A 14,784-nucleotide genomic window follows, 5' to 3' on the forward strand; every position below is an offset into this window, starting at 1 on the left:
ATCCAGCATTGGTAAAGGTGGAAGAGTTCAGGGACCCATTTATAAATTCCCCCAGTCATATCCACATCCTCTATAAAAAAAAAAAAAATGTATTCCCTCCATGATCTAACATTTATATCCACCCTCTTCTGACTTCTCATTAATTACAAAATCTATGTCCACTCATTTGTATTTGGCACCAGTAATACATATCATCACCATGTTGACTTGTCATTACAGGCTCATCAATCATATTTATGTCTGTCCATTGCAGTCTGCGTCCCTGGCTTGTCTCAGGTGGGAAGTGATCAGTGAAGAGGCTGGCACCGTGCTGCCATGGAGACCAAGCAGGAACCATCAGCTGTGTGGAGTCAGAGTGTGAACAACGATTCAAACAACACCACACAGGTCTGCCATCATTCAACTCCTGTCTAACCCGCTGGATGAGACTCCTGCCAAAGTTCGGCCTTTTGCAGACACACAGTTGGAGTTGGAGTTTGTGTTTCTGAGAAAGTCATGTGTTTTCTTCACTGAAGAACTCCTTATTGGGTATCTGGCTGTTTGTATTGTGGGTTTTTAATCATGCCACAAATGCATTATTTTTTGTACAAAGGTAGTATTCAAATGATCTAGTGGCCAAGAGGCAAAGTTAAAACAAAGAAATAATCTACCAAACACAAATATTTGTACTTTTTTATATGTATACTTTTACTTTTCGATCTTTTGTCTTTAATATTTGATTTAAACATTTGTCACATATCCATTACTAAGCATTGATTACTGTTTTACGCCCCACTTATTGTCTTACACAACTGTTTAAAACTTACACCCTTCTCCACATTTAATTCTGTTGCTCTATATTTGCATGTCCATGCACAGTTCTATACATTTGTGCAGCAGTGTTTGTATACCAGTAGGTTTCCTTTTAATGTTTTTTCATCGATCACTGCAAACACTTGGAGTTAAATTGTAGTATGTGAAAGGTGATAAATAGAACATGTGTCCCCATGTGTTGCAGGTGCACTTTGAAGGTGGCGCTGTGGCCCAGATTGTGTACAGTGGAGATCAGGCGGACAGGGCGCAGCAGCAGGTGGTTTATACAGCAGATGGCAACTCCTATACCTCAGTCGAGTCTGCAGAGCACACACTGGTCTACATACACCCTGCAGATGGCTCTCAGGTAAGCGGGAAGGGGGTAATTCTTCGCTGGCATTTATTTGTAAGTCTGAAAAACACACCTTGATCTGAATATGAATGTCCTTCAGGACACGAAGCTTGTGTCATTCTTGTAACCCTGCCTTTGACATTATTAATAAGTACACACATTCACATCATTGTTTACAATTCCTTCTCCAGACTGTGTTTGCTGATCAGCCTCAAGTAGCTTACATTCAGCAGGATGGAACAACTCAGCAGGTAGGTTTACCAGGAATGATGCCAATGCTCATCTTATTATGATGTTTTGTTTTTTTCCCCTTATGGAACCATAAAGTAACCAACTCTTACTTTAGGTTACAGTTCTGCTTCCCAGTGGGCAGAACATGAATGCCGCCAATCTACATGTCCTCAGTAATGTTGCAGACGCCCCGCAAGCGATCCTGGAGCCAGTTTCTCAGGTGACAATGTCACAGTTTGTGTTTGTCTGTGGCCATTAATAATATCTCCAACCATGTAATGCATCTGTTTGCACACACATCTTGACATGCTGCAGAAGAAAATGTAAACAAACAAAAGTTCTGCAATTGATGATGGTTTTAAAATTGTTGGTTGATGCCATTTTCCCCCCAAAACGTATTCATGCATTTATTCCATTCATGTCATGTCACATCATTTGCAATGATGAAAACATTGACTATATCAAACTGTTGCACTTGCAGGAGCAGCTGTCGGTGTCCAACTCGCTCGCCTCGATGGCCGACATGGCAGAGCCTCCCTCCAGCCCTCTCGGGGCCACCGACTCCACAGAAGACTCTGATGAGGAAGAGGACGAAGACTCTGAGATGGATGACTGGGAGCCTCGTCAGCCTCAATCGTTCAACCCTCACAACCTCTGTGAGTGAAGTAGACGCTTGTCAACCAGCTTAAGATGATGGAAAACAACTAGAACGAATAATTGAATTTGAATGTTGCAGTGAATGGAAAATTGTCTCCACAGTTGCTAAGCAGTCACTTTTTATGTACGGTACTACTTGTTATGGAAAAGTGTTATACCAAGAGCAGTTCCACGAAGAAAGCCACAGCATACATGACTGTCCCGGTTGGTGAACTTCTCTGCCTCTCAGGGTGCGAGGAGTGTAACAGTGCAAATTCGTCACTCTGTCTGAAACACGGCCCGCTGCATCCCATTCCCAACCGGCCCGTGGTGTCCAAAGCCCGGGCGAGTCTTCCTCTCGTCCTCTACATCGATCGCTTCCTGGGAGGCGTGTTTTCCAAGAGACGCATTCCAAAACGCACACAGTTCGGTCCTGTGGAGGGACCTCTGATTCCACAGAGTGAGCTACAGGAGCACTACATCCACCTAAAAGTAAGTCCGCATCCCGCAGTAATAGGTTTTCTGTGGTTGACAATATTTGATTGGGAAATGCATTGAAAATTGAGGAGTTTTTGCTCATGTGTGTAGCAGCAGCTGTCTTGCAGGTGTTTCAGGTTTTTTTTTGTTTTTTTTCTGATGTTCCAGTTGTGCATGTTGGATGCGGAGAAGGATGGAGAGAAGTCTGATGACCTGTGGTTGGACCTTTCTGACGAGGAGAGCTGCAACTGGATGATGTTTGTGAGGCCTGCTCAGAACCACCTGGAGCAGAACCTGGTGGCCTATCAGTACGGCTCAGAGATATTTTACACAACCATCAAGAACATCCAGCCCAAGCAGGAGCTCAAGGTCAGCGCTCTCTGTGCATTACAGCAACCGCTCCAATCAACTGCAGAGTCTCTTCCACCCATCCAGCGTGATTTAACGTTTATTCATTTAAAGTATTAAGAATATCAGAAAAGATAAGATAAGATAAGATAAGATAGGCTCTTATTTATCTCACAATGGAGACATTTACTCGTAACATTCAGCTCTTAAGGACACTCAAGAGGAAAGGAAAGACAAGGAATGTGCACAGTTAGGTAAGAATAGAGGTATCCTATATACAATGACTATCAATAGGACTAAAAATAAGATAAAAATAAACTATAATAAAGTACAACTAGTTCTAAGGGGAACAAAATATACAGTAGGATGAGATACAAGGAAAATAAACTATGAAGGGGGGCGGCAAAGTGTAGGAGAAGTACAAAACACACGATTCATCCTGGAAATGCAGGGAAAAGTTTCAAATCACAAATCAGACATATTGCAATGCGACACAGAAACAAGTGACATGGATTTTCTTTTTTCTTTTTCCCATTTTAAACACAAGCCTGTGAGTGAAACGTACATGAAGGCCCAATAATGGTCTTTTTTTTTTAAAAAGGTTGCAACCCTTCTTGATGTCCTTTCATTGATAACAAGTAATAAAAATGCAGGATTTTTAAGAGGAATAGAAAACACTCTTTATGAGTAACCTGCAAAGAATATTCTACAACTCCAGTTTGAAAATCTTAATTATTCAGTTAGTTTGGAGAAATTCACCCTTTACTCAATACTTTTAAAGTAGCTTTCAGTTACGAAAAGGTTGATTTATACAAATGTATTCCTTCCATCATGTGGACTCATTTACCTCCTGCATAGTCCATAAAGAAGGGACACTACATTTGAATGAATTATTTCATAAATACTCTGGTTTCCCAGATAATTATATAAACAATACTAAGCCAGCAAGGTAAACACCCTTCAAAACATCCACCCATCCCTGTACACATACAGAGATACTCACACAGTCACATTCACACTTACGAGAAAGTTAGACTTCTCGACAAATAAATCTCAAATACATGTTTTTGGCTTGTGGGAGGAAAATCAAAGTAACGGTGCATGCATAGGGAGAACATGAAAACTCCACACAGAAAGGCCCCACAAGCCTCGATTCTGTAAGAACATGTTTTCTAGTGAGATGTTTCTCTTAAGCTCAGCAAGTGTCAATTTAGCTTGTGAGTTGGTGGGAGATTTCACATTATCCTTTCAATCTTTAAGCCTCCAGCAACTTCACCTCAAATCTCTCTCAGGTTTGGTACGCGGCTTCGTATGCAGAGTTTGTAAATCAGAAAATCCACAATGTTACAGAAGAAGAAAGAAAAGGTGAGCCGACGTCTCCTGATGCTGTCGTCTCGTGCCTCCGTTTGATGTTAACGATGTGCGTTTCAGTGTTCCTTCGTTCTCACATTCTCCTGTCGCTCCAGTACTCAGGGAGCAGGAGAAGAACTGGCCTTGTTATGAATGTAACCGTCGCTTCGTGAGCTCCGAGCAGCTGCAGCAGCATCTCAACATGCACGACGACAAGATTAACTCCGCCAGCAGGTAATAGCCATTAACTGTACACGTGTTTACCGCCGCGTCAGTGCATATATGATCTGTTAAGTATGACTCGTCTCTCTTAGATCCAGAGGCCGGGGGCGAGGAAGAGGTAGAAAGAGATTTGGAACAGGCAGAAGGCCAGGACGGCCGCCAAAATTCATACGTTTGGAGCCACCAGGAGACAGCAGTGGGGAGAAGACATCAGTAAGGGGCACATTAAAGCATGTTTTGTTGTTTAATGGATGACGAATAACTGACATTGGGGATTATGAGGTTTTCCATTAAATTCAGTGAATTTACAGAATGCTCAATTTGTGAAACTTTAACTGATCAATGAGTCCACACCGAAATTGTAAAAATTAGACTAATTCTCCAAAATGTTATTGTGCAAAAAGGAAATGCTGGAGTTAACAGAGAAGCCGCTGGAGGAGCCAGAAGAGGGCGCTCTCAACGGGCTGAAGGTGGTGGAGATGGAGCCGGAGGTGGAGGCTGGCCCCGAGGCGGAGAGTCAGCTGGAGCCTCCTGCTGGGGAACCCGACCCAGAGTCGGTCACGCCTCCCGCCAGCACTACGGAGCTGCCCGTCCCGCTGAAGGAGGACCCGGCGCAGGGCAGCCAATCAGACACCCACCTGACGACGCAGGACATGCGGCGTGCCAAGAGGATACGGGTGAGGCTGCAGGGTGTCTGACCCCCTCTGGGTTTAGTTTAGTTTGGCGCGATTGTGGTGCAGCTTAGTTTACAACCATGTCTCTTTTCTTCACTGCGGGCTTCGCTCAGATGGATGCACAGGTAGGCGAGACCTTGAGGATGAGTGAACTCTCATTTTTACATGTTTTTTTTTTCTTCTTTTTAACTTTGTAGCATCTGACATTATTGATCCTCCTGCACACATCATTGCTTTTCTCTCCTGCCACTTTCAGAAAATATATTTCTCTCTCTCTCTCTCTCCCCCCCAAGAATGCAGCGCTGCAGCATCTTTTCATCAGGAAGAGTTTCCGTCCCTTTAAGTGCTCGCACTGTGGCAAAGCTTTTCGGGACAAAGACAAACTGGATCAGCACCTGCGGGTGCACGGCCGGGACGCCTACGCCTTCTCCTGCCACATCTGCAGCAAGAGCTTCATGAGCGACTCGGCCCTGGAGGACCACCTGCTGGTGCACACGGAGAGCCGCTCCTACTCTTGTCTTTTGTGCACAGACACCTTCGAAAGGCTGGACCTGCTCAAAGACCACGTCGGCGTGCACGCCGTGGACGGCCTCTTTACTTGTCCCTCCTGCAAGAAGACGTTTACAGACTTCATCCAGGTGAGTAATGAGCAGTGGTTGAAATAATGTGTCGCTAAATGTTTGTGTAATGCCACCGTTATTATAAAGTAATAACACAGTTACATCTACTGAAGTTCCATTGAGCTTGTTACTTTTGTCTTGTATGAAGACGTTGCTGCTGTCACTGACATAATCCCTCATCCCTCATCAATGTCATGTTTTAGATCATTTTAATGAAATGAAATCAAACTTTATTTATGAAGCACTCTTCATACGATTTTTGTAACACAAGGTGCTGCACATGAATGGCATGTTGTTCTTATTTCTGTGCTTTATTGCATCATTTCTCACATCATGACTCACAGTTTACTCCAGACTGAACAGAAGTGGGAGTGTGTGCAAGCCCGGTAGCGCTCGTTCCCATCTTGCGTTGTTTATTCTAAATTGTGCTGAATCACAAAACCGAACTTGATCAATGTAAATCTACAGAACTGTCTCAAACAGTGTCCGATTGTCGTGTCCACAGCCTCAGTTCTTGTCAGGAAGTCGACTGTAAACGGTGCATGGACCCATGTCAAACTGTTGCCTTCCTCAGGTGAAGAAGCATATACGCTGTTTCCACTCGGAGAAGATTTTCCAGTGCCCAGACTGTGAAAAGGCCTTCTGCAGACCGGACAAGCTGCGGCTGCACATGCTGCGTCACTCGGACCGCAAAGACTTCCTGTGCTCAACATGTGGAAAGCAATTCAAGGTAAGAGAACAAAATGATCAAGTATACAATATAGTTTGCGTGCGAAAGACTTATTTTTCACTCTGACATTAAGAGGAAAGATAAGCTGCGGGAGCACATGCAGCGGATGCATAATCCAGACAGAGAGGCCAAGAAAGCCGATCGAATCCACCGCAACAAGACGCTCAAACTGAAGGCGCCCACCACCGACTTTGAGAGCTTCATGTTCAAATGCAGACTGTGCATGATGGGATTCAGGCGCAGAGGAATGCTGGTGAGATGCGTCTCAGTGCCACCAGTTGCTTGATTGAACCCTGAATTCCAACTTTCTGACCGTTTATTTTACTGCTTGCAGGTCAATCATTTGTCCAAGCGGCATCCGGAGATGCGTATCGATGACGTGCCGGAGCTCACGCTGCCAATCATCAAACCCAACAGAGACTACTACTGCCAGTATTGTGACAAGGTCTGATTTCTTTCTAAATGTGTTTTAGAGTTTACAGTTAGTGAAGACAAAAATGTACAATTAATACATTGTTGTTAATGCGGTTTGCATTCAGAGCTTTTGCTCCTTTGGCCAAAACGCCACACCAAAGCATTAAGTTTGCGTTAGACGTGTGTTTGGTGAAGTTTCTCTTCGTCTTATTTATTAGGCACTAAGGGAGCCGTCTATAATGAGTGGTTCATTGCAACGGGGACCTTCGAAGGCTTCGCATTGCTTTCACACTAAACCCACCCGAGTCCAACAGGTGCCTAATTGAGCTCTGGCTAAAGCCCCGCCCCCAAATGGAATAGAACCAATAGCATTCCAGTACCAACTGCCCGGAAAAGCCGACTCGGACATTCTCAGCGAAAAAAGTTAGAATTGTGACACTATTTAATTAATTTAAGATGCAATAACAGTGCCGACCTTGCCGAAGACTCCTCAAACAAATAAATTCAAGCGAACTTTAAAAGTTAAATTATGTTAATTTTGCCATTTTAACTTTGCATCTTTTCACATTTAACCAACAAAGTAGTGAAATATGTTTTACCTTGCTGACATGTTTTGACTACAATCTGCAGTGAAGCATGTGAAGCTGTGTCGGTGTTTATCAGTAAAGTGAAACGTCTTTCTTCACTAACTTGTGAGTTAAAAAAGAAAGGACATCATAGCGCCCGATGCGGTGTGGTCTTAACACTGTCAGCTGTGACACCTTATCCGAGTTAGCAACAGTAACCACGAGATGGGGGGGGGGGATTAGCCAAATGTCAATTACGTGCAGCTGGTTTGATTTATTTTTAATTTTTTTATACAATGATTTGTTTGAAGGTGTATAAAAGTGCCAGTAAGAGGAAAGCTCACATCCTGAAAAACCACCCCGGAGCAGAATTGCCTCCCAGCATTCGGAAGTTACGTCCAGCTGCTCCAGGAGAACCGGATCCGATGTTGAGCACACACACCCAGCTGACTGGTACCATCGCCACCGCACCGGTCTGCTGCCCACACTGTGCCAAGCAGTACAGCAGTAAGGTCAGTATGGGGTAAAGACACCGTTTGTCCACACTGGGAGTGAGCGCAGCAGCTGAGTACTCCCTGTATACTTGCAGACGAAGATGGTGCAGCACATCAGAAAAAAGCATCCCGAGTTCGCTCAGCTGGCCAACACCATCCAGACTCCGCTGACGACGGCCGTGATCAGTGGGGCTCCTGCAGTCATCAGTGCAGATGGATCCACGGCCGAAGCAGTGGTGGTAAGAAAGGATTTATTTTGAGCTCAAACAGAATTCAACATTCAGGATGATGGTTCAAGGTTGCTTTATTGGTATCTGTGCGTCGATTTGTTTTGCAGAAGAAATTGATTGCAATCGGCATTCCATTACAAAACACACATTGAACCTGATCGAGTGACAAGACAATATAGTACTGAAAGCTCCCCCATTCACCAATAAAGCAACTTGGATAAATGAAAAAGATAAAATGAATAAGATCAAGATAGATAAAAGCAAAACACAATCAAACACCTAAGGGAAATAAAAGCAATCTCTGGCATAACAAACAGGATAAGATGCAAAATGTAAAAGTCACTATAATAAATTGAGCTAAGAAATGGGATCATAAATAAAAAGAACAAAAATAAAGTACACCGTCACTACTTCTTATTGAGCTCAGTGACGTCAACGGGAACAAACGCTTTGTCCTTCACCTTGGGGCTAAAAACCTCCGTCCAGAAGGAAGAAGCTGAAATTCACCTGGGAGAAGATGGGAGTCATGATTAAGAATAAATGAAGTCAGCGTCTGTACCTGTTTAGAGCACAGGGAGGCTGGACAAGACTGTGGCAGTGATCAGGTCACAACAGCAGTCTGACCGAACCATGCCATCAAGCAAAAAGATGAAACGGAGTCAATAAAAGAACAGTAAACCAGTTAAGATTGTTTGGTCAATGTGGAAATATGCACGTTTTCTGAAATATTGTTATATGCATTAAACACTCTGGCTGCAGTCATATAATGTACATAATCTTTTCACTGATCAAAGTTCAACTTAAATACATCAGATCTTATATGTTGGTCAAACCTGTGATTTTTTTCTTTTTTTTCTTTCCAGACCACAGATCTGCTGACCCAGGCCATGACGGAGCTTTCCCAGACGCTGACCTCAGACTACCGGACGGCACAGGGCGACTACCAGAGGATCCAGTATATCCCCGTGTCTCAGGCAGGGGGCAGCCTCTCCCAGCCTCAGCACATCCAGCTGCAGGTGGTGCAGGTGGCTCCGGTAAGCCCACTTCTTCTCACAGCAACATTCGACTTTACAAGCATCGATGTATAAAAGGGAGAGTCCTGAAGAAAGCAGCACATACCTTTGATTCCCATATAAGTATAATTTTGTGACTGGTTATGGTTCAAACCTGCAATTTAGCACTTTTTTTCTTGCCTTCTTACCAGTTTCATAAATTTTGTAACACGCCGTTTGTCAGCGTGGATAAGTTTGGTTCGGACAACATTATTTATCCCACGAGGACCAATTTATTTGTAGCTTCCCAGTGTGCATTCATGATACAGGCAGTCAACAACATAATAACAAAACTAAATAAAATAATCCAACTGTCTAGGCAACATTTTAAGCACTGGACAGAGGGAGATGATAAGTAGCTCACTTATGTATACAAGTCATAATCAATAGTACTTGTTACCAATGTATTTATTGGGTCATATTTGTGTGATAATCCAAAACTAAATAAAATATAAAACTCCATGTTAAGCTTCTATTTCTATCTCTTTCATTCAGCCACTATTGATACATGTACAGACTCTTTACCTTGCTCCTCTGAGTTAGCCCACCTCTGATTTCCATCTCTGTCGACGAGCTTTAGATCCTGATAGTTCTTCTCTCCGTGCTCCACAGGCTTCCTCTCCACATTCCCAGCATCCGACTGTGGACGTGAGCCAGCTGCACGACCCTCACGGTTACAGCCAGCACTCCATCCAGGTGCAGCACATCCAGGTGGCCGAGCCCTCGGGCAACGGACAGGCAGCGTCCCAGGTAGCGGGGAGTTTAGAACACATCGGGAATGAGCTCCCACTGACACTGAAGTGTCGATCGTGATCCGTACTAACATGGAGCGAATGCTCAGCAACCATTCAAAATAATCGATATTCTCTTTCCTGATTACATGTTTGCACAATTAAGTCTTTATCAAATATCATTCTTCATTGGGCCCTAAAGTCCAGTGTTTAGTTTTAAAGTCAATTTCTTTCTGTGTTCTGATCATCATCATCAATAAACCATCTCTAATGGCCGTCACTTCTCCCTGGTTCAGGTTGCTGGTCAGCCTTTAAGTCCGACCTCCCAGCAGACGAGCCAGGAGCTGAGCCCGGCCCAGCTGACCCCCGTCACTTTAGCTCAGAGCCACACCCTCCAGGCTGGCAGCACACAGCAGCAGCAGCAGCAGCAGCAGCAGCAACAACAGCAGCAGCAGCAGCAACAGGGGACCGTGCAACATGCTTACATACCTGGAAACTGGAACTACCGAGGCTACTGTGAGTCCAACACTCTACCGTTTTGATCGGCAGCTCTTTGCTCCGAGCGCCAGGCCGGCTTCATACTTGAACTTCTTCTCGTTCCAGCATCTGAGATCCAGATGATGGCTCTACCTCATGCACAATACGTGATAGCTGAGGCGAGCACGCCCACATCCGGCGTCAACAGCAACCAGGTGAAAACGGTACGTCAATAGTAGTTGTTACCAGTTCGAAAGGCCTGAATGGCTTTGGTTGCATCTTTAATAGTTCATTGTATTGATGCAATTTGCTTTCTCAGTATTCAGGAGGTTAAAAATAAAAAAAAAGAAGCAAAAATCCCATCGTGTAATTGAACGTGTGTTCCTCTCTGTAGACACACTACGTTATCTCGGAAGGTCAGACTGAGCTGGAGACCAAACAGGCTGTTCCTCAGAACACGACCCAGACCCACACTGAACATCTGGAGCAGCAGCCGACCAACCAGCAGGCCACCACTCAGTACATCATCACCACGACCACCAACGGCAGCGGCGCCAGCCAAGTCCACATCACAAAACCCTGAAATGAACTGCGATCATGTTTTCTTTCTTTCTTTTTTTTTTTTCTTTTCATCTCATTTTTACACCCATTGCCGACTGGCGGACTGATCCTGCATGTCGATCCTCAGCAGCTTATGTTGCACATCAGCTATGAAGTAACAGTCACGGTTTTGGATGTGTGTGTGTGTGTGTGTTTGTGTGAGTGTGTGTGTACAGAGATTAAATGGACCAGCACAGTTTTATGTGTCTGTAAAGTGTTAGTGTTGAATGAGCTCAGAGATCTTTGTGAGAAAATGAGTCGACCGAAGTAAAAAAGACATTTTAATCTCACACACGCTGCATATAAATATTTTCATTGAATTCTGTTTCTGATCTCCTTGAGTTGAAATTGCTTTTCTTGTGATTTAAACACACATCTGTCTCACATTCACTTTGTAGTCAGTGAAGTTTCTGGGAGTGGTGACACTCTCAAGTTGTCCTTGAAATAATGCACTTTCCATGCTCCCCCCCCCAAACTTAATTGCAAGAAAACTTTTACTTGTCTTTTTTAACCTGTGACAACCTCAGTTGTCCACGTGGACTTCAGACAAGCTGCAGGGTCATTTTATGGACTGCCGAAGGAGGCAGGATGCACCAAAGCTCAGTTGTAATACTTCATGTAAATGGTGTATTTTGATCTGATGGCTGAAAAAAAAAAGAAACCTCAGTTTCTTTATGTATGAACTACATAAGCAAAGGAAACTCAATTCAATATTAGTTTGCATCATAATACCAGTTACTAGTGACACAAGGTTTAATCCACCTTACATTGAAATACTCATTTTACATATTTGTAATATCACAGGGATTTTTAGAAAAACAGTATTTGTAAATAAAGAATATTTAAAAACAAACAAAATATCGAAGAACGGTTTGTGTTCTTGTTCATTGCCATTCCTCAGCACTGTTGGTTGAATGCTTTCATATTATGGCTAATAGAGTTTATATATATATATATATATATATATATCTCCATTCAGTTCCTTTTCTTGGTCTGGAGCAGTGTTATTGACAGACTGGATTGTTTCCCAAAACTCACAATGAGTTATTTTACTCTTAAATTCTCTCTCTTGACGGCAGCGCCTTTGTATTATTGGTGAAAACAATAATTTTGAGAACAAAAAACTGTTTATTTCTTAATGATGAAAGGAATAAACAGGATTGATTGTGAAGGACTTTGATGAATCAGTGAGTTACATTCAGTCTTTACAGTCAATTATCCCATTTTAGCAACACTTGAAGATAATCAGACACAGCATTGTTGTTTATTGCTTAGTGTGACCTCGTGGAGTCGGTGAACTGAATTGTGAATCCGGTGTGTACGCTAACTTTGCGTACTTGTGTACAAGCCAGTGTAATCACAGCATCCGGCCTTTGACTTCTGATGGCAAATATTCAATTATTTGTCCAAAGTTCTGGAAAAATGTTAGCAAGACAGACAATTTCTAATATGTCTCCATTGGAGAACGCTTCCTGCGGAGTCCCTCAAGGGTCAATCCTGGGCCCCACACTGTTATCCCTTTTTATTCTTCCCTTCATTTTATCAGCTGTCTTGAAATATAAACTCACTGCTATGCCGATGACACAACTGTATATAAAATTAATTCTCTCACCACATTTGCTTCCTGTCTGGAGGAGATATAATCTCAAATTACATCCCACTATTGATGGATTGGATCCTTAGCTGACAAAACTGTATTTTTACATATAAAGAATATGTCAACCCAATATGATGGTGACAAACTGATCCATGCCCTTATCTCCACCCGACTGGATCACAGTAACACACTGTAATAGGTTGCCCCCCCCCCCACAAAAAAAAATCACTATTATAACCTGTTTTATTATAAGGATTTCTTTTTACTGATCATCTTGTTGACTAATTTTCTTGTCTTCCTCAATTGATCTGTTGTTTTAACTGCAAGTTAATGTAGTGCTTTCCCATTCAATATGAAAAGTGCAAAATAAATAAAATCTATTATTATTATCAGTAATTTATTTATTCAGTAAAAGGGTTCAATTCAGAATTGGTGATTCAGGAACTGACCAGTTCTAGAGGTACAGTAGGGCTGCAAATAACAGGTCACAATAATTAAAGTTGATTAGCTGATAATAATCAAATAATTTCCTCTGTGTCACTCTGCATGTCAGAAATGTGACTGGATTCGTCAGGTAGACGTGCAATATCCTGGAATACCGGAGCATAGCTGCTATAAGGGAGGCAAACCTTTAAAATGTCTTCCCACTGCTCAAACACATCAGCGAGAGGAGAAGTGTGGGTCGTATCCTGACCTGCAGCACGAAGGATTTCTTGTCGCTGTCCAGACTTTAAGCAGCTGAACGAGCTGTTCGTTCCACCCTCGGACGAAAGACCCATGACGGCGTTGGACTTTGCGGTTACAGACATCAACATTGTTTCCTCCAGAGGAGTGTTCAGTTGACTAATTTCTTCAAAAGTGAGACACTGGATGGGCCCCAGGAGCTCCGGCTGAAGGAAGCTCTTCATGCAACAAGGCAGAGTCTGTTCCGGATGTTTGGTGTTTAACTTGTTTTGCAGAGCAGCATCCCGAGGCTTTGTGAGGCTTTTGTCCTGACTGGAGTTTCCCCTCAGCCTGGGATCTGCTCCGAGGTGTTCTGTGTTGTAAAAATGTTTGTGCCAACTGAGTTTCATTGAAGCGGTGTCTGAACGAAATGCACTGCAGATGCTGCCGACTTCATAATACTCCAGCTCACTCTTCGGTGTTGGCTGGAAACTCTGCAGACTACCAGCACTGTAAATCTCAACGCTTGACCTCTGCTGGTTGGCGTCCACCGGGTCGTGTGGGTTCTCACTTTCCTGCGACGCGACATCGAACCAAAACGCTCCATTGTCAGTTCCCTCTTCAGCTTTTTGTGGGACATTTTGCCTCTGACGCTTTCCATCCCATGGCCTGACTTTCAAAAGGCAAACACACACTCCCATTACCAAAAGGATGAGAGCGATCAGAGGAAGAACCACAGCGATGAGCCACAGAGGCTCGCTGCTCTGCGTTTCAGAGCACTGACCGCGGCTCAGTGCGGTGGACGCGCAGATGTCGCAGACATAATGTGAGACGTTATGGAGGCAAACGCAGGACCCGTTATGAGTTGGCGAGGGTAGGCAGACGTCCAGAGAGCTGCAGTTGGGATGAAGGAGAGTTGAACTTGGCCAGATGTCCAGCATCGTACTACGTCCGCTGAGCGGGAGCGTGTCACCGTTCAGGGTGAAATACTGCACACATCCAGTGAACCCTGTCCAAGGAAAAAAAATCTGACTTATCAAACACACAACCAAGCTTAATTAACAAAAAGGATAGATGAACGTCAGACTTCACCTCGTAACTGTTGGAGACTTGTTTCCTCTGGCGGATTTCGACCAAGAAGGATCTTTTCCACACTGGCAGGAGTGAGACTCATAATTTGTGTCGAGTGGTTCAGGACTAGATCGCCGTCCATGGTGAGAGAGCTGTACGCCTCGCTGCTGAACAAGGAGAGGATGTGCCACATCCCATCAGCCACAGGACGACCCCCGGTGACCTCGGACAGGCGTTCTGACTGTGAGTCTTTGGAAATGCACACTGGCTTTCTGTCTTTTATCTGAATTGGAAAAAAAAAGAAAAGAAAATCTGTATTCAAGTTCTGTATGAGTATAAATCTCCAGATATATTTGTTACCCACCGCCAGCATGATGAATCCTGCCTGTCCGAGGATAAACATCAACACGCCATCGTCTTTTGTCTTGAACTTGATATCAATCACAGTTTGTTCTTT

General features: G+C 43.7%; 1 protein-coding gene across 1 annotated transcript; it reads left to right on the plus strand.

The window, feature by feature from the left end:
* The first annotated feature begins 254 nt into the window (after window positions 1-254).
* On the plus strand, window positions 255-11,316 carry prdm10 (PR domain containing 10). The gene is made up of 22 exons (XM_080512672.1): window positions 255-387; window positions 998-1,159; window positions 1,336-1,395; window positions 1,491-1,595; window positions 1,857-2,031; window positions 2,262-2,503; window positions 2,657-2,857; window positions 4,129-4,201; window positions 4,303-4,420; window positions 4,501-4,621; window positions 4,813-5,085; window positions 5,376-5,720; window positions 6,277-6,432; window positions 6,506-6,685; window positions 6,767-6,877; window positions 7,724-7,924; window positions 8,002-8,145; window positions 9,000-9,170; window positions 9,801-9,938; window positions 10,216-10,435; window positions 10,523-10,620; window positions 10,791-11,316. The coding sequence occupies exons 1-22, from the start codon at window positions 316-318 to the stop codon at window positions 10,977-10,979; spliced, it is 3,555 nt and encodes a 1,184-aa protein (XP_080368798.1). The 5' UTR covers window positions 255-315; the 3' UTR covers window positions 10,980-11,316.
* The last annotated feature ends 3,468 nt before the right edge of the window (window positions 11,317-14,784 follow it).

The sequence above is a fragment of the Blennius ocellaris genome (assembly GCF_963422515.1).
Source record: "Blennius ocellaris genome assembly, chromosome: 2".
In the NCBI taxonomy this organism is placed as follows: domain Eukaryota; kingdom Metazoa; phylum Chordata; class Actinopteri; order Blenniiformes; family Blenniidae; genus Blennius; species Blennius ocellaris.